This window comes from Notothenia coriiceps, unplaced genomic scaffold (genome assembly GCF_000735185.1).
Source record: "Notothenia coriiceps isolate Sejong01 unplaced genomic scaffold, NC01 NC01_scaffold00037246, whole genome shotgun sequence".
Classification (NCBI taxonomy): domain Eukaryota; kingdom Metazoa; phylum Chordata; class Actinopteri; order Perciformes; family Nototheniidae; genus Notothenia; species Notothenia coriiceps.
The window spans coordinates 4,580,107-4,604,301 of NW_011369947.1; the positions used below are offsets into that span (position 1 = coordinate 4,580,107).

At 38.4% G+C, this 24,195-nt stretch overlaps 2 protein-coding genes across 2 annotated transcripts in view; both read right to left on the bottom strand.

Annotated features, from left to right (window-relative positions):
- rbm6 (RNA binding motif protein 6) overlaps positions 1 to 9,979 on the bottom strand; it is a 13,474-nt gene extending 3,495 nt beyond the window's left edge. Inside the window, exons 1-12 of the mRNA XM_010795499.1 lie at positions 9,858 to 9,979; positions 8,996 to 9,063; positions 6,994 to 8,515; positions 6,812 to 6,901; positions 6,615 to 6,684; positions 5,683 to 5,756; positions 2,475 to 2,549; positions 1,591 to 1,882; positions 654 to 811; positions 436 to 536; positions 268 to 337; positions 47 to 178 (exon numbers count right to left, since the gene is read on the bottom strand). Coding sequence (XP_010793801.1) covers positions 47 to 178; positions 268 to 337; positions 436 to 536; positions 654 to 811; positions 1,591 to 1,882; positions 2,475 to 2,549; positions 5,683 to 5,756; positions 6,615 to 6,684; positions 6,812 to 6,901; positions 6,994 to 8,515; positions 8,996 to 9,042 — 2,631 coding nt within the window. The 5' untranslated portion in view covers positions 9,043 to 9,063; positions 9,858 to 9,979. The remainder of the gene's footprint in view (positions 1 to 46; positions 179 to 267; positions 338 to 435; positions 537 to 653; positions 812 to 1,590; positions 1,883 to 2,474; positions 2,550 to 5,682; positions 5,757 to 6,614; positions 6,685 to 6,811; positions 6,902 to 6,993; positions 8,516 to 8,995; positions 9,064 to 9,857) is intronic.
- Positions 9,980 to 11,092: 1,113 nt separating this feature from the next.
- On the bottom strand, positions 11,093 to 23,227 carry LOC104965612 (caM kinase-like vesicle-associated protein). Its single transcript, XM_010794598.1, has 11 exons — positions 22,985 to 23,227; positions 15,659 to 15,799; positions 15,434 to 15,565; positions 14,376 to 14,450; positions 14,084 to 14,222; positions 13,838 to 13,958; positions 13,645 to 13,720; positions 13,435 to 13,565; positions 13,240 to 13,318; positions 13,025 to 13,112; positions 11,093 to 12,484 (listed from the first exon to the last, which is right to left on the bottom strand). Exons 2-11 carry the CDS (start codon positions 15,751 to 15,753, stop codon positions 12,182 to 12,184), a joined length of 1,239 nt encoding a protein of 412 aa, XP_010792900.1. The 5' UTR covers positions 15,754 to 15,799; positions 22,985 to 23,227; the 3' UTR covers positions 11,093 to 12,181.
- Positions 23,228 to 24,195: the final 968 nt, after the last annotated feature.

Sequence of the window (24,195 nt, forward strand, 5' to 3'; positions counted from 1 at the left end):
ATGACGATATTTAGGAATGTTTAATGTGTAGGTTTAGTGATTATAAACAGGGCTCAGGGAACAAGATGCCAATATTATGTGCCTGATCCCCACCTTGCAATCCAGCGGCGGCGGCAGCAGCAGCAGGAGGTGGCAGCAGAGGTTGCAAGAACTGTGGGGGGGGTGGGAAATGCTGCTGCTGAAGTCCCAAGGGAAAAATGCATCACAGGTCATCCTCTTGTTTTTATTAACTTTCAAAAAAAAGAAACAATCAAGGCAACATCTTACCCCCATCATGCTGGGATCAGGTGGAAACCCAAGGATGGAACCGTTTGGTTTGTCAAATTCTCTCTTGAAGCTGAAAAAAGACACAAAGACAAATAATCAGAAACAATGGAGGTGGGAATTCTCTACAAGATATAGCAGATAATTAAGGAACGCAGAATGGCGACTTACTTTTGGTTCTTCAGAGGTTTTGCGACCTCAGCATAAACTCTGACTCCATCAACATAAAGGGGTCTGGGTTTGGTGAGGAGCTCCACCAGACGTGTCACTTGCTACAAGAGGAGAGACAAAAGGTAAGTGCTGGAAAATGATAGGGGAAGAGTCAACTTTGATAGAACATTAAGTCAATAAACAGCAAACTGTAAGCATTCATATTTTAAAAAGGGTACCTCATGGGAGTCCATGTCAACAAAGCAGAAGCACTTGGATCCTGGTGGCTTGGCTTTGACTAGGCGAACATTTCTTTCATCCAGATAAGCAAAGGGATCCAAGGCCTTCAAGATGGTCTCCACTGTGGTCGTGGGCTTCACATTTTTTATTATCATGGCTGTAAAGAGACACAAGAGAGTGTTGTTTATCCAACTTGGTCATGAATAACAAAAGAATAAAACAAGCTCCATAGCTAAACAATTGGAGCCCTGCAGTTGATTCCTTCAAAGATCTTTTAGAAGTATTTCTCCCTTCCCCTAATCCACAGCCTTTCAAATTGCAACCTATGCGTTTCCCTGTGTGTGTGCATGTGTTAGTGATGGTATACACTCCTGTATGATAGTGCTGTGTGTGTGTGTGTGTGTTGGGTTTATTTTAATTTCTGTTTGTCTGTATTATTGTTAGCTTACATATGTATTCTGCATTTTGTAAGTAATTGCTGTTGTCAAATGTGCTTTTAGTTATTTAAAAAAAGAAAACATGTTGTGCTTTTGGTTGTNTCTCCCTTCCCCTAATCCACAGCCTTTCAAATTGCAACCTATGCGTTTCCCTGTGTGTGTGCATGTGTTAGTGAGGGTATACACTCCTGTCTGATAGCGCTCTGTGTGTGTATGTATATGTATATGTATATGTATATGTATATGTGTGTGTGTGTGTGTGTGTGTGTGTGTGTGGTTTATTTTATTTTTATTTGTCTGTATTATTTTTAGCTTACATATGTATTCTGCATTTTGTAAGTAATTGCTGTTGTCAAATGTGCTTTTAGTTATTTAAAAAAAGAAAACATGTTGTGCTTTTGGTTGTACATGGTGTGTATTAATCTCAATACAAATGTGATCAAAAAAACAAGCTCCAAAGCTAATGTTCATCAACAAGTTTGAGTTTGAGTCAACTTACTTTTGCTGTCCTTAAAGACAGACTCAGGTTGGTGTGAACCGTGATGGGGAAGGTTGCGGTTGCCCCAGGTCTCCACCTGCTGCTCTGTTTCCTGTTGTTGGAGCAGTTGGTCCACCTGCTGCTGCCAGGCCTCAGGTGTCAGGTCAGAGCTACGCTGCCACTGGGTAAGGGACAATGGTTCAATAGGGCCTTTTGGTTGGGACCCGTTTAGGTTGGTCTTCAACTCCTCTAAAGGCTGATCTGGTCTGGGCAACTGGGGCTCCTGGAGTTGAGGTACTTTGTGATCTGATTCCTAATAGACAGAGACAGAAAGAAGGGACACGTTATTATTTTTAAACTGTGAAGTAAAAATGGCTGCAAAGTAGGGCTCTCCTGAATACCATTTTTCGGGCTCCGGATATTCGGTATTAATCAGCAACGAATATTCGGCGAGCACGTTTTTATCATGTGTAACGTTACTGTTTAAACTGCGGATAAAGCAGCTTCATCATGGCAACTGGACAACAACTAAGCTAAGCTACTACTTACCGCATTCGGGTGACTTTTCATAGTTGTTGTGCCCAGAGTTCCCGTTAGATTTTTTTTTTGCCCGTTACAGTTTAAATCTTCCGGACAAAAATTTGAAAAGTGCCGGTCAAAGGTCTTCTTTGTTATTTAATGAGCTTTAAAACAAACTGATATGATTCGATATTAAACTGATTATAGTAGCTTAACTAGATTACTCAAAAGTGTACAGTAATTTATAATAACACGGGAATAATAAACGGAGCGCTCTCTCCGCCCGTCAGTATCTCATGCAGCTCGCGGATCCAGTATTTATTTTTTTAGAGTATGTAATAAACTACAGAAACAACAAAAGACAATCATTTTCTTTCAGCACTCACATGAACACTTCTTTCACACTCTTCTGGCTGAATGAACTTCATGGATGTTGTTCTACTGCCAACCTTTAGGGATCCCTGTAAGAAGAAGAACAGAAATGATCAATCAGCATCATCTGGGGATATCTTAAATAATACCAATGACACCCAACATGCACTGTGGCAGGTTTAGCCTTCCTCTTCACTGCTGAAGATAAAACGGGCGAACACTTATGGTGGTGAGACTAGCCCAGAACGAAGATCATGCTTCACACAAGCAATATGCCCTCAAACTATTTTGAAAAGTGAACTACAAATTAGAGCTGCAGCTAAATTATTTATGCTCATATACCTAATATTCTCAACAACAAAAAAAGGGCTTATTGTTTAAAACTGGAGACGACAAAAAAGTAAAAAAGTGACCATCATAATTCCTTTGGGCCACTGTAACATCTTCAAATTGCTTTGTTTGTACAACCAAAACCCAAAGATATGTAGTTTACTACCACAATATATACAAACAAAAGCAGAAGATCTGAACAATTTAAAATAACCATTCAATGTTTAGCATAAAAAAAAGAAATGTGCAAAATATGTGCTTATGGTTGTCCACATTATAATCCAAATAAAAACAGAATTATTAGTGCAATATGAGAACCATGCTTTCAGTAGGTTAAGTATTGTAATTGTGTCATAATAAAAACACTATTTCCAAGACTAGAGTGTTGCTGTGCAGAGGGAAGCTCATTGCAGATGGAAATGTACTCTGAAATTTGGTAGTACTGTGTTGAACATCCATATGTGAAAAGTAAAACTCAACGCTGATTAATTCCAGAGAACACCTCATTTGCACAAAACTGGAATAACCATTCAAACCAGACATTAAGCCATATCATAAAGCACAAAGCTTTATCACTCGTGAAAACGTATAGGTGGCCATTTGAATCTTTGATATTTAAGTAACTGACCTTACAACCACCTACAGTACATCACCTAGTGTTTACAAATTACTTCACAAGCTGCAAAATATCTGCCAAAAGCGACCCAATGGCAAAGCCAAACGATAAACTGCTGTACATTTCAGCAATAATTCTACTCATCTTCATTACCCTCAGGGACATCAAGCCCTGCCAGTGTTGAGAGAAAGAAGAAGTCCTGATGGCCAAAGTTCACCAACAATGAGTTCAAGAGAATACCAAGAAGAGGACATGCACTTTTCTGGAAAGTCACAGATGACCAAAATTGCCTCGAACTGGTGAAAGAAATGTTGTCTGAAGAACTGGCAGGGACACTCAAAAGAAAGCGTGCAGGCCCCCCAGTGGTTTCGTGAGACTGGATAGTTAAATAGATAAACCACGTATTACATAAATTGAAAAGTTGACTTGATTGCGCTAGAGGAAAAGTCAGGGGATCACCAAAGTTATTTGAATTCATCATCTGGGAACCATGAATATCTTTATAAAAAAGGCTTTTCAAGCAATCAAGAAGTCGTAAAGATACTTCACCAGATAACTCCAAAGAATAACCAAAGTAGTCAGGAGTCGTCCCCTGGACACAATGAATATCCGTCCCAAATAGTAAGAGTATCCATCCAATAATTGTAGAGACATTTCACTAATAAACCCAAAATGTCAACCTTATAGTCAAGGGATCAACAAAATCATGTTGGCTGCTTCCTCTGGGGAACCCAATTTTCATACAAAATGTCAATGCAATCCAACTAACGGACCATCCCACAATTGTCAGTCAATGAGCGACACCACTAGCATAGCTAAAAGAAAACCCAATCATTTTACCAACGTTTTTATCACTACATTGCCCTAAAACTCCTAAAAAGAAATATTCCTCTTTAAGAAGGATTGTAAATCTCAAAAATAGTCATTTCTATTATGAATAAACTTACAAAATGTGCACTGTGTTCTCACTAATAAGGTGGTTTTGAGATAGACTTTCGTACTCCGTGAAAAACAGAACCCTCCACAATCTTTGAATGATGATGATGCCAGTCTGTCAACATGGTAAGGAAGCCAACCCAGCTTCCGTGATATAAAAACGGAAAAAAAAGTAGATGGCATGAAACATTGACGTAGTCTTCCTGAAGCCATATTTCTGTAGAGCTGTTGTGAGGTTCAAAAAGGGTGGCTCCAGTCGTTGCCATCTTGGCAGTGTTGATTCTGCATAGCTCTCGGCTAAAACTAAAAAAGTCAAACCTGTGGATTGTCAGAGGATCTGAGTTCTGCACAGGCAGAGTCGGCAGCTAGCACCAAGCCACCTGTGACAGCACTTAACTGTCATTAAAAGCTGCCCAACCCTTCGTTATGCGTGACTTTAAGCCTTAAATGTGTGAGTTCTACAAAAACAACTCACATGAAAAGGGGACCTAAGCTAAAGAAAATAGAGATTGACTTAGCCAGCCTCAAGTGGCCATTTGAGAAACTACAAAAAGTAAAACCAAGATAAACCTCTACCTGACCACAATGCAACATCCTCCGGAAAAGAGCTGGGCCACTCAGTTAAATACACATTGTTGGTCGATTACTTTGGTAGGCAACACACTATTTCTAATACTCACATGGACAGTAAAGACAAAATACTGGCCCAACAAACAACCAGCCCCTTGCTTGTTTTAGGGCAGACTGTCTGAACGTCGACAGCTTCCTCAAAAGAAACTACTTCGAAGGTCACGCAACGCAAAAGTGCCGCATTACATTTCCGTCAATCCTCTTTGCTACAAAGGCAAAATCGCAAAACATGACATGGGGGCTTTATGAAGTACCTTTATTATCAACATCGTGTCTTCTCATATTTGTAAAACCAAATCTTAAAAGTTTAGGAACAGATTGGAAAAACTGCTTTCCCACCAAACATCTGTATTATCTGCTTAAATCTATTCCAGGCTAAGGAAGTTTGGGGTTAAAATATAAAGATTTAGCACTAGCAGGAAATATTAACATGTTTGTGTTAGAATATACAAAGTTAAAGTATGTTTTCTAAAGCATTCAAGTGCTTAACAAGTAACCTGAAGTACTAGAAAGTAATGATAATTTATGCAAAGCTAGGCTCATCTTTTGCAGTTTCATATATTAGCTTCTAGAAATGTCAACAACTGACATTATAGAGGAAAAGCAACCCCTTCCCAGGTTCTCCCCCTCCCCATCTACTAAATCCCCTCTCAACCCCTCATAATCCTGATGGGAGAGACGGCCTTCGTAGTGTGACGAGGATGGGCCACCTTGTTGGACTCCATGAAGTGGACTGCATCCTCGAGGTTTAAAAACTCCACATAGGCCGTATCGTAGCTGTAACCTGGGGACAGCATTTGAAATACAGATGGGTTTTTGTTAGTCAATTCCAGTAATGACAGTCACCCACTAAAACATAGAAGACAGCAGTTCGTGAATACATCGAGATCAATGTGAGCGAATCTTTGACAGTTTTACCTACACACATACCTTTTCAGGAAAACACACATTTTGTTATTGCTTTTTCTATTCAGTCTTCTGATGACTGATGACCTATCAGACTCTGTCTGTTATGGCTTGGCTTTATCAAAGCCTTTCCTGGCAGATATTCCAAACCAGTGGCAGTGAACAACTGTGTGGTTTGCACCGTGGAGACAGAACGTTTACCAGTCATGTTTATCAGATAACAAAAACCCTCCTGTGACGGACATTTTGGTGTAGTATGAAAAGCTTTTGAGACATAATAATGAGGCTTGCCATCGATAACCATGTCTACAGAGATCCACTGTGGAAAACACTTTAAAGTAAGTGTTAAGATCGGCAGGATGAGGAAGCACTAACAAGGCAGTCTCCATTTCAAGTTTGTTGACATTCTTATGTTCAGTACCTAGAGAAGAGTGTCAGAGTGACACGTTCAGTGAATCACTTGTCACAGATCGTTTGTGACCAACATTCTCCAAAAGACTTAATATTGATCCTTGGTAACTCCTCTTATTGTCACAATGACCCGACGTCTCGCACATAAAAAAAAGGGTGGCATAACAAAACCCCCCTTCCTTCTTTAATGAGCGAATTCACAGACCACCAACAACAAAAGCAACCAACAATGTAAAAAAGAAAGAATGTCGTAAAAGCGAAAAATCGAGGGACATGTTAGCGATCGATTGCCCCAAACAGCTACACAAAGAAACTTGTTTCTTACCTGGCACAACATTTTTGATTTTCATCCCCTGCATTGGCACACCATCATGGACTGCAAAGGCACCAAGAATCTGCAAAACAAAAGTGTCAAATAGATTGAGTTTGGCCATGGCTTTCCATGCAAACAAAATCTAGTAACCATAAAATCAAGATTTACAAAGTAAAGATGCTTTTCTGTATTATTATTATTATTATTACCTGCTCCATAGTGGCAGTCTTTGGAATACCAATTATAGATATTGTGTTGGAAACTTTGTCTTCCACTGATGCATTCCTGTAATCTTGATCCTTTCAGAGAACATTTCATTTAAAATTGGGTTAGGAAACGTAGAATTATATTGCATATTATTTATAAACACAAAAATAAAATAAAAACTTACCTGAGAACCGGACTCACTAAACTTGGCAGTTGCGATTGGTTTAGACTCTTTGAGAAGTTTCTCTGGTACTGGAAGTGCTTCATGTTTGTAGTCAAAAGACCTCCCGGGGCCTGTTCTGTAATCAATGTCCCTGTAGTCTTGGTCTTTTGCTTGCACAGTGCTGCTGCCTTGAAAATCATGTTCTTCCCCCATCTTACCCCTGACATGTCCTTGATTTTGTGGGATATCTTTCATCCCTTTAAAACAATCACCTGGCTCCTGTATCAAATGTGAATGCTGATTCTTCTCTTGATGGTAAGGAAGCCTTTCATCACGAATTGATTTATTCTGACTATGCTTTGGGTTTCTTTCTCCGAGCCAATGTTTGCTCTCATTTTCTCTCCCGGGAGGGCCAGTATGGGGACTTATTTCCGGGGGTGGATGAACATGTGGAGCTTTGCTGGCAGTTGATGGTAGTAGATTGATACCAGGAAAGTGGTCAACACGAGGAAAGCCGACCCCTTTCCCCGGGAATTCAACAGGTGGCCTATCCCTTTCCTGAAATGGTGGTGGATCTCTGACATTTACATCTCTGCCAAATCCTACAGGGAAGCTAGGTGCGGGGACAACTCCCATACCTTTACCCATTTCTGAAGGGGGAATCTTCTCCTTTCGACGATTCTTCCATTCCTCTGCAAGAGTCATCTCTTCACCACTTCGATAGTCCATTAGGGGGCTGCCACTTGATTCTGGGAACTCTCTCTCCCTGGGTGCGTTTCCCATAAACTTTGATCTTGGAGGTCCAGCCATATCTGAAGGCATGTCTGGTCTTGCCCTGTCCACTGGAGGGACATTACGGTTTCCAAATCTTAAGGGAGATCGATCCCTACCTCTAAATTCACCTGATGGACCTGAACGATTTCTGAAATCCATATCAGAATCAAATCCGCCTCTTGGATTGAAAGGGGGCCCTTCTCTTCTGTCAGTGTCCATCATTCTCCTTTCATGTGGCGGTAAGTCCATATCATAACCATCGTTGCCTTCATCGCCTTTTGGGGGCCTTTCACGCATGTCCCTAAATCCTTCATTCCGCTCCATGGGAAACCCTCTTCTTCCATCTATATTAGGATTGTTGAAAGGTGGCGTGTCATATTTAAAAGATTCTCTGTCTCTCATGTCCATAAATCTGTTGTTTGGTTCCTGTGGTGGCATACCCCTCCCTTCCATGTCTGAGTTTCTGCCTTGTCCCGGGAAACCAGAAGCATTCATCAGTTTGTCTCTGATAGAAATTTCATATTGCCTTCGTACACTGAAGTCTGGATCTTCTCCAGGTCCGCCAAAATCTCTGTTTTGCTCTCTACCTCGCATATCACGTGGGTCGATGTCATGCCCCCTCATGTGTGGCCCATCCATCCTTCTCATATCCATGTGTGGCATATCTAGAGGTCTTGGGCCCATTTGACCCATGTTCATCGCATCTCTACTTCTATAATCAGGCATGGGACGATCTCTGCCACCAAACATTTCTCCACGTTGATCACTGCTGCAATATATACATCAACACATTAGGATGATTTTTGAATGGAACACAACCAAAGAGTAAAACTTATAACAAAACAATATGGTGACGGAAGATATGAATGTTTATTTGTATAGTTGCTCATCCAATCAGCATGAAAAGGCTTAAAGAAGGGGAGGACAATATGGTAATAATGAGCCTTATAAATGTTTCTATTTTCAGTGTTTTTTATTTAATAAAATAATAAAAAATAAAGTAACCATCAAATGCATCAAGTGTGAAAACAGTTTAAACATTAGGATTCCCAGAAAATGTACTAAATCATATCATATAACATGTGAATATTACTTCAACTGTGGTAACCTGTTTTTAACCCACATTGCCCATCCCTAGAAAACATTATTAGAGGCAAATGCAAAAAGCTCTTACTAGACAGTTATGTCTTAATACCAATTTCGAATTTGTTTTTAAATCAATGCCTATAACTAAATGATGCGTATTTACCGAAAGGGTGGTCCTCCCCTTGGTCCTGGCCCTGGTCCGTTCCACATGTTTGTAAGTCAGTGTCTTATCTGGAAGCAAAGTTGGAGGTAAATGAATACAAACACTTCTTTTGACTTGTTTGTGGCAGGTATATCAATCATAATACAACCAATAAATGGACTTTCAAAGTACAACCCAAAATTAGACGAGCGTCAAAATATTTGAGCGTATGGCAGCATTAAGTTCTAATATGAAAAAGCTATATAGCCCACTATGACAAATCACACATTTGCTTTAAGTGCTTTACGATCTCGATATATGTATATACAGATATGTGAACAACGTTACATACATTTAAATGTGGAGGTACCAGTGCGGGTTAATAAATGCTTCAATCTAAATAAAAATAGTACATATTGTAAACAAACATGAAGAAATGGTGGTTTAAAATGTATGCCAGTGTGTTATTTTGGTGTTACAATGACGATACTAAAGATGGCTGCATACGTCAAAGCTGTGGCTCGTAGCACAGGCTGTGATATTGCTCATGTTGGCCCGCTAGCCATCACTAGGCCCTCCAACATCTACGCCACAACATAAACAAACGGTATGAGTATTGATCATAATTATATTACAGTAAACACACGTATTTAAGGTAAGTTCTGCATATAAATGGGAATGTTATTGTGATTAAATTACCGAGCAAAAGACGGCTAAAACAAACGTTAAGGATCTTTACCTTGGTGACGCTATCGAAGCTAACTTGGCTAATACTTACCACGGAAGCCGGTCTATCTGCGTTAGCATTCATTCACTAACAGACAATCGTACTGACTTTAAATGCCAATATGATCACATAGATATTGCCTCTATAAAAACGTACCTTGCTTGTTCTTTGAGCTTAGTATCGATATTTCCGAGATTTATCGTTAAGGTTGTCGACGGCTTCACGAACTGATTCTTCAGTCGCTGCAGCCGAGACGAATCTTCCGTTTTCTTCTTCTTTGGATCTGCAAACCTGACGCTGTGTGAGACGTGCTGCCCCCCAGCGGTTAAGAGAAGACACACTTTATTGATCCCAAATTGAGAAAAACAAGGCATTGCACACAATTTGAAAACAAATAAAAATAGAGAATTTTCAAAGATGACATAATAAGCATTTCAAAATAGGAAAATAAAACAGAACTAAAAAGTTAAATATATACAAGTTGAATGTGAAAGATACACAAATCTGTAGATCAGGGGTGCCCAATACGTCGATTGCGAAGGTAGTGTGGGTAGATCGCATGGCATTGAAAAAAAAATAGGAAAAAAATAATGATTTTTTTTTTTTTTTTAAAGTTAGCCTATCCTCCATCCTTACTATGGCCTTTGCCACTTGATTGGCGTACAGGTACGCCAGTCTGAGTTGTAATGTTGTGCCATACGGGTTAATGCAGTTATAAGGGGGCCTCACCTCGTTATCTGAAGCCACAGTTTATCCGCCGATTAGTCCACTAGCACCCCTGTCTGAAAAATAAAAACTAAGAAGGGCCAAATTGCAGTCAACACATTTTAAAAGTATAACAATTGTTGTATAGGATGCAACCGCTTTTATGATTGATTTGTGTACAGTCTATGTTTGGTACATGTCTAGGCCTTGATAAAAATAGCACAGCAAGTTCATGGTCATTTTTCATCAAAACAAGTTTATCCTAACACGAGCCTGAAAAATATGTCTATATGCCAAGTATTCCAGTTTTGAATAAACACACCTCTTTGGAAAAATCTTCACAATATCGTGAATAGACATTCAACTATCATCAAGCTTGTCTTTACAAAACATGTACAATTCAGTTCTTTTTAATTATTTGGGTCCCGAGAGCCATACAAAGATAAAAGTTTTGCTATGGATTTAATTTGGTGTACAATATGAATAACCATACCTATTTCACATGCATGATCAATTGGTTGTCTCCATTGAAATTAAATACAGAACATTTTGATTAATTGACATTAAATACAGAAGATGTTGGTTTGCTATAAATGTTTGGATGCAAGGGAAATGGTTGGTGTGCTGACCTGTGTGGTCAAATAGTAAAATTGTCAGTAAGGGTACTTTTAGAAATAATAACACAGTTTCATCAATATCAGTATTGCTCATTTTATTAATTCACAAGCAGTGTAGCAAACCGTTAGCTCAGCTAAATGTTGCCAAATACACACATAAATAAAAAAATACACATGTATACATTGCAAAAATACAAAGTGGCACAGTACATGGACTCCGCTATAAACTCAGAAATGTACTTATTACAAGTGACAACACAACAATGAGTTAAAACATCACTCCACATACAACCACCTACATTTAGTTTTTTCTGTGTGTGAAAGAGGACAGAACACAAGTATCAATACGGCAGCTTAAAACTCAACAGAAAGGCAAAGGGAAACACCAAAACATTTCAAAGAAATCAGTAAGTAATTATTATCATGTCGATTCTGTTGAAACATAACGTACATTACTGCAACAAATATTAAGGCACTTAACTTAAAATATGCTTTTTTGCTAATTAAAATTGTAAGTTGACTGAAATTTTACAGCAAAAAAGGTAAACCAGCAGATATCAGGGTGTTAAGTTGAAAACACATTAATCATAGTATGGGATGGTTACATAACTTCATAGGGTAGTCATCAGTGTCTCATGTGTTTTTTTTTTACCTTTTTAAAACAAATTAAATGTCTTTAACTCCTATACTGAAAAGCATAGTATTTTAAACAAATCAATGCATTTTGTCCAAATATTTTAAACAAATCATTCAACTTATAATTTCAAGTTACAAGAAATGAACTCCGGATTGTAAGTTCTGAAACTGATAACCAGCAAGTGACAAATACAACTATATACAAGAGCTGTGGAATAAAGATGAGCAGATTCCACTAAATTACATTTTGTTTTAACAGTTTTCAGGGGAAAGGAAACAACATAAGAGCTACTTTGCAACTAGCTTTAAAGGGACTGGTACACAAAATAACAAAGGAGAGGAGCGAACACTATTCAATAGACCAATCAATACAGAAGGCAACATGATTAAATGCATGATGTGATGAAATAACTCTGCAAACTAAGGGGTAGTCAAACCACATAGACCTGGTATCATAATGCCAAATGTATTGGCTGTACTTCACATGTGCTTGTTGGTCCTCCTCTCATATTTGTTTGGCGCCTAGTCTTCCTTTTTCTCTGGCAACACTTGGGTAACATCACCATTGCACGGTGCCTGTGGCTGCTCTTCCTGTCTGCCTGCACTGGGCAGGGAGACTGCGGTGATGGTGGCAGTCTGTGTCTCAGGAGCCTTTTCGCTGAGAGCTGCCTTGAGGCTGGCAGCAAAGAGATTGCTGCCCCCAGCTGCAGGAGCAGGCGCCCCGCTGGGCTCAGCTGCAGCTCCTTCAACAAGACCGGAGGCCCCAGGATCGCCCGGCTCAGACGCTCGAAGCCTCTTCATCAGGGTGGTCACTCTTACAGCTTTCTGTGAGTAATTAAAACACATTTGGGTTTAATTTAGGTGGTATCATACAACACACTTTACTTTACTTGACTCTGATGGATGCTTTTGGGAAGGCCTCTGGCTGAGAGAAATTATATTTTGAAAAGTATACATAATTGTTTCTATATATATTATGGTAGAGTCACTTGGTATCTCTCTCTCTCTCTCCGTCTCTTTTTCTATGTTTATAACACATACTGCTGTCAGTCTGCCTCAGGGATAAATCAGTAAAATGTTCACACATGTTAAACTGCAGTTAAGTAGAATGCCTTGTTGCAGCACCGGATTATCATGGATTTGAATAGAAGTTAAATGGGTTACAGTATGTATATGTATACCTAATCAGTTTTAAAAAGTGGTAATCAAAGAAGTGTAGCAAACCAAGAGAATTTCCAAAAAACAGTAGGCTACAGTCCTACTTGCAGACTTGGGTCATGATAGTATCAGTATTAAATAAATATTATGTCCAACACCTGTAATAATTAATGTTGCCCAATATATTGATAAGTGAGATAGTTATACCTTCCATTTGGCTTTGGCGAAGTTCTTTTCTATTTGTGCACACACACCATCCTTGATGTTCTTGTCTGAGGCAGCATTTCCAGAAATCCTGACAAGAAAGAAACATTTTTTCATTATGATATTATATTTATTATATTTGTGTTACCTGCATAAAAAAAAGTGAATACATTGAAATGTGTCTAAATATTTGATTTACTTAATTTTTTTTTTTTTACCATTCATGTGCAATAGCTTCCTGTGCTGTCAATCGCTGGTCTTGGTCCACTTCCATCAGAGATGCCACTAAAGTTTTGGCTGTAAAAAAAAAAAAGAAGCTGAAATTCAGTCTTTAAATACATCATCAATGACAGAAAAAAGTAGATTCATTTTCACTTTTGAATGACATCCTTAACAAACTGATTATCTCTTACCAGAATCTGAAATGTCATCCCAGTATGGGGAATCAAATTCATAGTCGCCTGACAAAATCTTTAGGAAAAGATTCTTATCACGATCATCATCTTCATCGGCATCGTCATAGAAAGGTGGGTTTCCAGACAAACTGAGGAGGCAGAATGAGAGCATTTTAGCTTTTTTGATAAAGTAAATTAAATGAACTTCACTATTTGATGAGTACTTACAGTATATACATGATGACACCGATGGCCCAACAGTCCACAGGTCGTCCATATTTCTGCCTTCCCACCACCTCAGGAGCTAACGGACAATAGGAACAACGCTTGTTTTTACTGTAGGACTGCAAACCTATGAATTGAATTAAGCTAAAACTGTTTCATTTTTTATTGATCTACTTTCTAGTTTTATGTTACTAACCAAGATATTCTGGAGTCCCACACGGGTCCTTGATGAATCCTTTTTCCAGTTTTGCCAACTGGAAGTCGCTGATAACAATTTTGGAGTGCTTCAAACGATTGAAGTACACCAAGTTCTCCAGCTGTATAAGTAAACAAATAAGCGTTTATCTAACTGGAACGCCCTTTTAAAGTGTTTTTTCATACATATCATGTTTGGCCTGTGTTGAAATGCTACAATGTTTCACTAGGTGTCAGCAGTGTGTACCTTCAGATTTCTGTGGACAATTTTCAGAGAGTGCAGGTAAGCTACAGCCTCCAACACCTGCCTCATAACATTGCTGGTGTCCCTCTCAGAGTAGTATCCTTGATCTAAGATCCAGTCGAATACCTCCCTGCCTGTAGCGCTAAAAGATGGTAGATCCAAATTGAGTACATGTCACATGTTGAGTTATAACACATGTTGAATAAAAAAAAAATCAGTCTCATACAAGTTGAGAAATTACAGTGCACGTCAGTCTGTGCCAACATTTCTCTCAAGTGCATCTAATAATACTCACAGCTCCAGAAAAAGGAAGTACTCTTTCTTCGTTTCAAAAGCATCAACCAGCTGGAGGATGTTATGATGTTTCACCCTTTGAAAAGCAGGAAAAAGGGGAAAGAGAGCAATAGCACAGGAGGGAGAATTAGGGTATGTAGGTGGGACTAAAATGAATAACACAATGTAGTCGATGAGTAATATATACTGTAAACTCACACTATGTAATAATTTTAAGCTTTATTATGTACAACATTCAGTACTGTAAAGGATAATCTAATTACTGATAGATAGGCATCTTTTCACATTATTAAATTGCAGATACAATTAATTGGGAATTAATGATGATAACTAAAATTATGATACTCCGGCACTTTAGGCTTTTACCAAATAAAAGGAAAAGGATTGTGATATTCTTTAATTTTTTTTGTCAATGTCGAGTAAATGTGATAATTTGTCACTAAATACTTTCTAACTTTCCTACCCTGTCTGTGGCACATGGGTCTTTAAAGAAAACTAACAAACAACTTTGATAAAAAAAAAGACTAAAAACATTCCTTAGTCATTCGTTATACAATGTAGATCTATTTAAACAGGAGTAAATCATTTGCCCGGACTATTTTCCAGAGTGGATTTGGAGTGCTTTGTGAGTACTGCAGCAGGACAGTGTAAGTGGGGTTGACTCAAAATAAACTGCAGTGCTCATGTTCATGTAAATAAAGGAACATGTCATCCAGTCTAAGCTTTTGATTGTTTTTGGAAATTATCTAAGTTTCATGGCACAGAGGAATACAGTAAATCTAGATTTATATATATATATTTAATAGTTGTCAGTGAGATTCGTCCATTGTTGGTTTTGGTTCCTTGATATGATTTGTTAATTGTATGAATGTCTATAAATATATCACAACCCTTACTTTTGAATAACTCTAAGAATGCAGATTGGTTTTGAGCTCCTGCACCGCACTTAAGATTTGTCTTTGGCTTGACCTCAAGAAATATTTTTGCTGATCATTACTTTTTTCATCTCAGTTTCAGGAGAGTTTCTCAGAAATCTATTATAAGGAGCTTCAAACTTACATCTTTAAGATCATTATCTCATTCTTGGCCGCTTTCCTCACTTTCCTTCCGTCCTTTTTGTGGAACTTTTTACAGGTGGACATTTTCAAGGTGTTCCTATCCTTCGCTCGGAATATCTCACAAAACTCCTCCCTGTTGAAAAGAGGAAAGAAGAAACCTACATCATATTTTGTGCAGATTTCTTGAAGTTCTTACTTATCAGCATAACAACATAGCTGTACTCACGATTTAACAATTTGTCCGAGGTCATATTTGTCGGCCACATCTGAGGGATTGTTGTAATCCTTCTTCTGCCCGAGTGTCAGACAACCAAATGGCATGGCAGCTCGTGCCCTATAGCCAGGGAATGACTTGCCACAAGACAACCTGTGGAGTATTTGCAACATTTTAGATTAACCTGAGTAATACAGCATTATTTCAAAAGACGTGAATTTCCACAGTACAAAGTGGATCACACGGATGAGCAACTGAATAGCCGAGCCAACAGAGATGAGTGCTCATTACTGAATAACATAAACACATTTGACTGTATATTCAATATTGTAAATGCAGCAGAAAATGCTTTACAGAGAAATTTCGTTAATGGCAATAATAGAAATGGAGAACACTGTTGCTCAGTTGTGGCCCTTAACATAAAATGAATGCAGTAAATCATTGAGTTATTTAGAGGGAGATGTTGGGGTGAATTATTTATTTTTTCTCTGAAACCTATTCAAAATTAGCAAATTATTTCAGATTACCATAATAGCACAACAACATAAAATTACATTTTCAAATAACATAATCTTCCTCAGTGAACTCTGCCAGACCGGCTTGTTTTATCCACTCTGCAGTGAGTCAGCTCTGTACTGCAGCGGCAGCATCTGTAGCATTATTCATCCGTCTGCTTTCTACTGAAGAGAATATTCAGATGGACCTGACCCTGTGCTGTTTCTGTGACTTTTGTCTACCTTTTTTTATATTTCCAAAGTCGGGAAAGCTATTAACTCCATCTCTGGAGGAACAATTGTGGACGAGATTTGTGTTTTAATTTCTGATAGCAAGCCAGTGAAAGATGAAGTTATAACTACTCTGAGTTATATTGACTTGTCTTCTGGCTCTACAGATTGGATCACAATGTTCACATTTGTTGGGGTACGTTGTAAAAAACAACTGGTGGAAAAATGTTTGTTTAATAAAGTCGGTATAACAACTAAATTAATTACAAACAACCATTTACACAATTGCTTAGTCATTGTCATTGGTACTAGGAATCGGTAAAGTATCAAACAAAACAACCCAGTGCAAGAACTACCAAAACTTTTCTGGATCCACACAACTGCAGTTAACTATACTTAACAGCAGAATAAACAAATGAATACACTCACTTAATCTCAGTGGTTCCACTAATTTATATACTAATAAAGGACTGGCTTATCAAAAGCCAGTTAAGTAGCACTTGAAATGTTTTAGCTCTACGAAACCTGATGTACTTATATGATTCTGTTTTCTTCAAGTTTGTATTTTGTTGGTCGAACGCACTTATTGTAAGTCGCTTTGGATAAAAGCGTCAGCTAAATGCAATGTAATGTAATGTAATGACCAAGGTCACATAGCTGACTGTGTATCTGAACATAAGGAAGAATGAAGAACTGAAAGTGAATTATTGCATTCATTCCACATAGCATTTCTAAATGTAGACAACAACAAGCTATTACATTCACCCACATGTGTAAGGTATTGCAGCCTCAATAAATAGATAAACAGATAAATAACTTAATAAGGAACACAAGCCTGCTGCTTTTTAATTCACTATAAACACGGCAGGAATACCATGGACATAGGGTGATGAAACTCTTGCCTATTGCCAAACCAAGTTTATCTGATTGCGCTTTAGGCCACATCAAAAATTCAATTAATAAGTTACTTTCTGACGTGTGTTCGTTTTTCAACGATACTTGTTATTTTGTGGCAATTAAATGCAGCAGGAAAGTTTACAACTTAAACACTAACACAATATACTACAACTTTAAATGAGGGTGACTTGAATAGCTGCAGCTGCACAGCAGAATAATAAACAAGTCCACCACTACCAGCTAAATATTACTGGTGAAATATGATGCTGAAGAGGAAAGAGACCCAATTTTTTTGGCAAGACTTACAATAGAAATGGCAGCCAGCACAGGAGAGTGGGAGTAAAGAAACTCTGACTGAGGTGCTGTCTGGAGCCTCAGTCAAGACCCTATCAGAGGCAGAGATGTATTCATGTCTTAGCATCGAGTAGTATATTTAGTGCAATACAAAGTGGTTTTATTAATATATTAAAAACTGAATTTGAAGATGACAAATGTTGAAAAGATGATTTATTTATGCACTTTATTATTCGCAAGCAACATTGCAGGAGGTGTCAGGCAGAAGATCTCATGTTTTGTGAATCAAGAGAGAGCCTTTAAGTTGGAGACAGGAGGCAGTATATTGTATGCCGTGCAGTGTGCTACTGTCCACAAGGGGACTCATTACTCCTCAGATCTCTGCTGTGAGGCTCATATAAAAAGTGTTACCTTATGTAAACTGCTTGGTTATTAAAAGAGAGTCCATTTCCATTGATGTTCCTCCTTTTACCCTCTTTATTGACCCTGATTTAATGGAGCTAATCTCTCTTTGATCCATATACTGCAGGGCAAAAAAATTATTCATGGAGTTTCTGATTCATTTGGATACAGTCCTATTGATTAACAGGGTATTGAAGTAGCTGTGATGCAGTTCTCTTTATTCCCCCCAGACAGACGGATAACATTGTCTACACAAATCACTGGAATATCAAGTCGCATCTATAAAACCTTATGTTTATGGGACTGAGAGAAATTATCTAACTATCAAAACATTACCCTTCCTAATTTTGAAAAAAATAAATTGCATAAAGTGTGTAATGATTTGCACAACCTCTATTTTATGCAACTTTAGCTGTGATCTGAAAGACAGGCATGTCATGCATTGACATAAACACTGAGTAAAAACACCTTCTGCCGGAACGAGAAGTCTACAGTACATTTAGATCAAATAAAACTCTATAGAATCTATCACTTGCCCCTAATGTTTGCACTTAATCATGTTGGGGTGTCTGCCTGAGAAAAGGTTTTAAAAAGTGATAAACGAATTCATTTTAGCCAAAAGTTCCCTGCTGCACACAGTCCTTGCAGAAATTCAAAAGTGCTTCTCTATTCGTGCCATTTTGTTACAGCTACTGTTTAACACAAAAGTAATATTGATTTATATTTTTTATACGAGGGCACAGTAACACACATTTTAGAAAAAAAATCCATAAGGTGTTGTATTTAACTTTGGTCCTGTAATCCAAAATATAACAGAACAGAAAGTAATAACCAAGATTTTCCCAGGGTGAGGTTTACTTTTTGGTTGTTTTTCAGATGGTGAGCTCAAGCCTCTCCCTCTGATGTCTGTCAGTCATAAGACTCTCTTATGTTCAAAATGCTTCTTCTCTTTCTCCTTGATTTTAAACATGAGCTGGAGCCAACAATGTGTTGTTCATTTTATGACTTTTATGAGGGTTTATTAAGTATATTTTATGTCATTTTAAGCACAATCTATCAGTGTTTTTCTAATACCTTTTTTTTGGTGAAATGTCGACCCCATGCCACTCACACAAAACGGCTTGGTTCATTCAAACTTTTGTTTTATTAAACAAAGAAACATGTATAAAAAACATTATCCTCTAAGAGAAGAGATGATTTATGCCAGATTTAGCTATTATCTTCATCTTCCATCTTTTTTAAGTGCATTTGGAGGTCAACTTGAAAAGACAAAAATATCAACTATTTTCTAATCAGACAGTATCTTAATTGTTTAAGTTCATATCAGACAATCTTTGTAACTCAGGGCAGTATCTTTTTCTGAAGTACGCAGAAGAAGCACAATTCCCAGATTGAGTAAAGAGACGTAGCTACTTAAACAGAGAGCAAATAAGTTTGGCTCTCTAGCCCAAACCATGATGTATTTCAGAGAATAAGTAAATTGCTTTCAAGGAAATGGCATACCCAAAAGAGGTATGGAAATGGCATGTCCAAAAGAGGTCCCAAATAATTGCAAAATAATCACATGACTAAATAGCTATGTTGCAAAGAAGATCAAGAGTCGCAATGACCTGAGACAATTAGATTGAATTGCTATACCTCCCAATGAATCATATCCTCTCATCTTGTTCTCAAAAGCTTGACTCAAAGCGTCACAGTGCACCAAATACATATATGTATGTTGTGTGCACTTGACCACCCCCCAACTCAAAATCATCTTGGAGATAAAAGGTTGTTCTCCTTCACGGGAGAAGATAAAGATACAAGGCACTTGACTATTGCTGAATCAGGGCTCTTTCATCCTTGCCTTTTGAAAGATCTGAACGAAGGGCTCTTCATTAATGGGAATGTAAACGCTGCGTCAGATTCAGACTGATGCAGAGCTCGACACTGAGAGAACTTAAATGTAGACACCCTTGGGGGACGATGACAAAGGCGGAGCTGTTTGCATTTAATAAACATTGTGTTTCATTTATTTTACGGTCGCATAAAGGTTAGTAAAGGTGAAACCTATTAGACAGACTTATTTCAGGTCATAAAGGCTAACATATATATACTGAAAGAGTATTTCTGTTTTATTCAAATGTGAAGTAAACATTAAAGATATTTTAATTAATTAAATTAATAATAATTTAGAAGAAACAAGGATGATGGATTCACTCTATGTTCAAACAGTTCCAGTACAATACTGATGAGCCTGAGGGGGATTGTTATAACTCTAATATTTGTCACACTATCACCTCTCAGAAACTGTTGGTTGAGTTTTAACACATTAAGGACATGGCATCTGTGCACCATGTTTTACACATTTGCTGGATTGTGAAAAAACTAGGATATATTAAGACATTTTGGACAATGATCATGCAGTTCAAAATAACAGCAATGAGATTGAAGACTCCAATTAAAATCTCCTACATCCTCATTGCGTTGGAAAAAACACAAGACAAGGGTCTTTCAAATGTACAACCTCACAGTTCTGGCTGTTGCAGATATATATAAGGCTTTACCAAAAGGAAAATATTATAACTTAGGTTTAAAACACATCAGACACTTATTCTCAAGCTTTTCTGAAGGATGCATTTTGGCTTCCTGTCCTGGCATTCAATAACATACCGACTGGCCAAACAGAGGTGCTAGATTTACATTTCACATATTACAAGTCTTAATTTAGAGCTGGGTGACATGCATCTACTGCCACATTTGAATACATGTTTTTGATGATTAGATTCATGTTCAACCTACTGAAGTGCACAGTCTGGAAAATATCATATCATTCCTAATTTCCAAATTCCCATAAGAACCGTTTTAAAGTCAGATTCACATTGACACTGTAATCCAGCTGGAGTGCTTGCTAGCATTTTAACACTGTAACTGATGCCTGCCGAGTCGTGCTTAGGATCTGAGATGATGATTTTCCCTAAAGTGTCTGCTGATCTCTGCAGATATCATTTAATGTTGCCCTCTTGCAGTGTTATAGGTTTTAACACACTTTACACAAGTATCCAAGGTGAAGCATACGACCGTGTGTCTAGGGGAATATTTATGAAGTTTCAACTAAAATGTCTCTAGCTCCTTCTGAACACAGTGAGAAGTGAGACTACAAGTTTCTGTTGAATCACTGAATGATGATTTAGTCTAAACTGAACTCAGTGCAACTCATTGCAGAGCTCAGATGTTTTGGTCAAAGAGACGTCACGCGGCGGCATGCCCAAGAGCCGTGGGTTTGGCTACAGCCGAGCCTCTTTAAAAGCAGCAACCTTGTGACAGGAGGCTGATGGTGCTGGTGTAGATGTTTGAGCCACATTTAATAGGCCTGTTCTTCCTCATTTATGGCCTAAATGTAGCTCTTACTCACTGTGAACACAAAGAAGCTACTTCTTATTTCCAAGGACATTACGTCAGACTTGAACAGAAGCAAGGTATTGTGTTTGTTTTTCTCGAAGTCCAAGGCGAGACAAAAGATTTTGATGCGTATGAACCATTCATCTCTTCTTCGGGCATCACTGGCCCATCTGACCAGTTTCTTCAGATGTTGTTTTGTTGCCATGGTCACAGAGTGCTACAGTATGCACTGTGGTTCTGTCTGTGCAGAACATCTCTCTGCATACTCATCGACATTACTGCGAATCACTGCCCCTACATGTGGCCGAAACTCCATTGACCTGAGCTCAAACACAGTTTATAAAAGAAAACCCAGAATCATAACCAAATAATAACAAAAAAATACCATGTCACCCTCAAAACCATGTGTGCCCCAGTTATATGACATTTAATTAAGTTAAATTAACTGAATGCAAAATGACACACACTACAACCAAAAAAACACATTCACTGCAGTAAAAACGTATACATAAAAAAAGGCTTGCACTCTATGACCAACAAATGTGACGAATGTGAAAAAGTTTGTGGCAGAATTTCTAAAATGAAAAGCATGCAGAAGCTTACTGATCCTAAAGTATTGTTTAATATACTAGCTATACGTAAAAAGGCCACGTATGCTTCCAAAAGCATTATCTTGTGTCAAGAAAAACTCTTGTTTTCAGCTTTCAGTGCCAAGAGCAGAAGGTATCCAACACAATATCCCTTCTCATGACACTTCACTGTCTCCTGCGTCAAACCAACAGGCGGTGCCTCAGGGTTCTCCAAACTTTTTGCACAGTTTACATGAAGTCTATACAAGCCTTATGATGCAATGTGATTGATACATATGTTTCCAACACTGAAGCCATTGCAAGGAGGAGGACAGTAGAGGACAGGCAGCTACACTATCCTGACCTGTCACAGCACCACTTCTTTTCAGGTGTCTGAAGTGGCGACTTAGCATTGGCAAAGTAAGTTGGCTTTGCAATCACAAGCTCCTTTGGTGTAAATCATAGACTGTATGCAATAGGTGTGAACTGATGACAAATAATGACAAGGAGGCAGGGACAACGCGAGACTGTGAAATGTGAAGAGATGCTGCAGTCTGAGAGCATGAGCAGCATGCCTTATGTAAATCTGAAGCACAGTTTGAGCAAGTCTTTATGAACTAAAGCACATATTATGAATGGACTTGTTAAGCGGATCGTAATGAGCAGAAGTATGCGTAAACGGTAACAGCAAAACAGCTTTGACCGATTTCAGTGTGGAAATGACAACCTTACAGCTCAAGCAGCTTAACAGTTTGAATAAACAGTATTTGCGCATCATCCAGGTATGAGTGATGTTGGAGAAAACTCTGCTGCAGGTTTATTAAACCTCATGGGCACGCGATATTTCAACCAAAATGTAACTCATCTCCGCAAAAGTTTTCGAAACAAATGTTGCGTCCATTATTACGCGAGGACGCGAGGTCGCCAGGACGACTTTACGAAATGAAAATGTTTAAATCTAAACCTCGTAGAACATTCCGCGACATTCTCCACTTCTCGCGCTTAACACAGCTGTGCTTTGCAATCTGTTGACGGTAAACCAAACATTATGCAAATTGCGTTTCACTTACCTTCAGTTAGGTAAACTGGTAGGATAATGCAATCCAATCCACAGTTTAATATTTTTCCCTGTTGCAGCTTCACTTTTTCTTCCACTGATTTTACAGTCAGCCTGGTTGCAGACAGATTTAGGATCCTCTAGCATTTCCAACAAGTCAGCTTGTTCACGGGAGTATTACGTGAACGTGATGGTAGCAGCAGGCTATGATGCAGGAAGGAGGGGTGTGTGGTTTGTGCGCGCGTGTGTGTGTGTGTGTGTGTGTGTGTGTGTGTGTGTGTGCATTAGTGCAGCAAATGGTTGATAACAGTTTCATCATTTTCAATGCTTTGAACGATAAAATAGCAGGATACATTTGTTCTCAAAATCCATCCGGAAGTTGGTGCCAGAACGAGGCCATCTGATCCCAGAATAAGAACGGTTTCCATCTCTTAAAAAACATTCTCCTTGCACACTTGCAGTCTCCACCTCTGTCTAGTAAATAACACATACAACTGTGGTCATGGGTTTGTTTGTTTGTTTGTTTGTTTGTTTATCTGTTTTGGATATCAGTTACTGATTCCCTTTCATATTACAGATATGTTTTTAAGTTTTAGTTTTTAATGTAGTGCAATCTGTGGAAAAAACTAAGCAATGTTTTGTCTCTTTTTGCAGTGTTTGGGTCAAGATCCTGGAGTGAGAAAGAATTAAGGGAGAAACAAAGTTAAAACTGTAATTATCAATGAACTCCTGGAGCAGACCTTCACCAACCTGAACTCCTAACATTTTATGCTGTTAACGTGTGTTTAAAATCTCCAAAGTTACCTGCCCACCACTAAATGATCTCATAAAATTAACATACTCTTATGTGAGGATGTTGCATCTGAGCACTTTCAAGAGAGAAAACTGAACTGCATTGGTAGCACTTTGCAAAGATGTACAGGTATGGAGAGGATTTGCAAGGATTTTAGATGGTAGGCAGACTCTGTAGCATCAGTTTATGTAACATGAGTGTCTCTCCTAAAATGAGTAATGCCGCTAAAAGGCCATTGGGATAACAGGAAAGAGAGTGGTGGAGCATCTTTAACCTGCTCCCCACCTACCAACAAAACCACCTACTCTCTGTTTTCTGACTCCCGGTATTACATGGCTTTTCAGGACTCTGGTTGTTTTAGCAATACAGATTGTGTTGTATCAAACATCTTAATCCTTACAATTCCTTACATCACTGTCATTATTTTAGTG

What these genes read in the sequence shown, in the direction of transcription:
- LOC104965612 (XM_010794598.1), bottom strand. Translation starts at nt 15,753, where the DNA reads ATGCCATTTGGTTGTCTGACACTCGGGCAGAAGAAGGATTACAACAAT. An exon ending in TTGTCCACAGAAATCTGAAG is followed by an intron (nt 13,959 to 14,083) that starts GTACACACTGCT and finishes TTACTTATACAG; the next exon opens with CTGGAGAACTTGGTGTACTT. An exon ending in GGATGACATTTCAGATTCTG is followed by an intron (nt 13,319 to 13,434) that starts GTAAGAGATAAT and finishes TTTTTTTTACAG; the next exon opens with CCAAAACTTTAGTGGCATCT.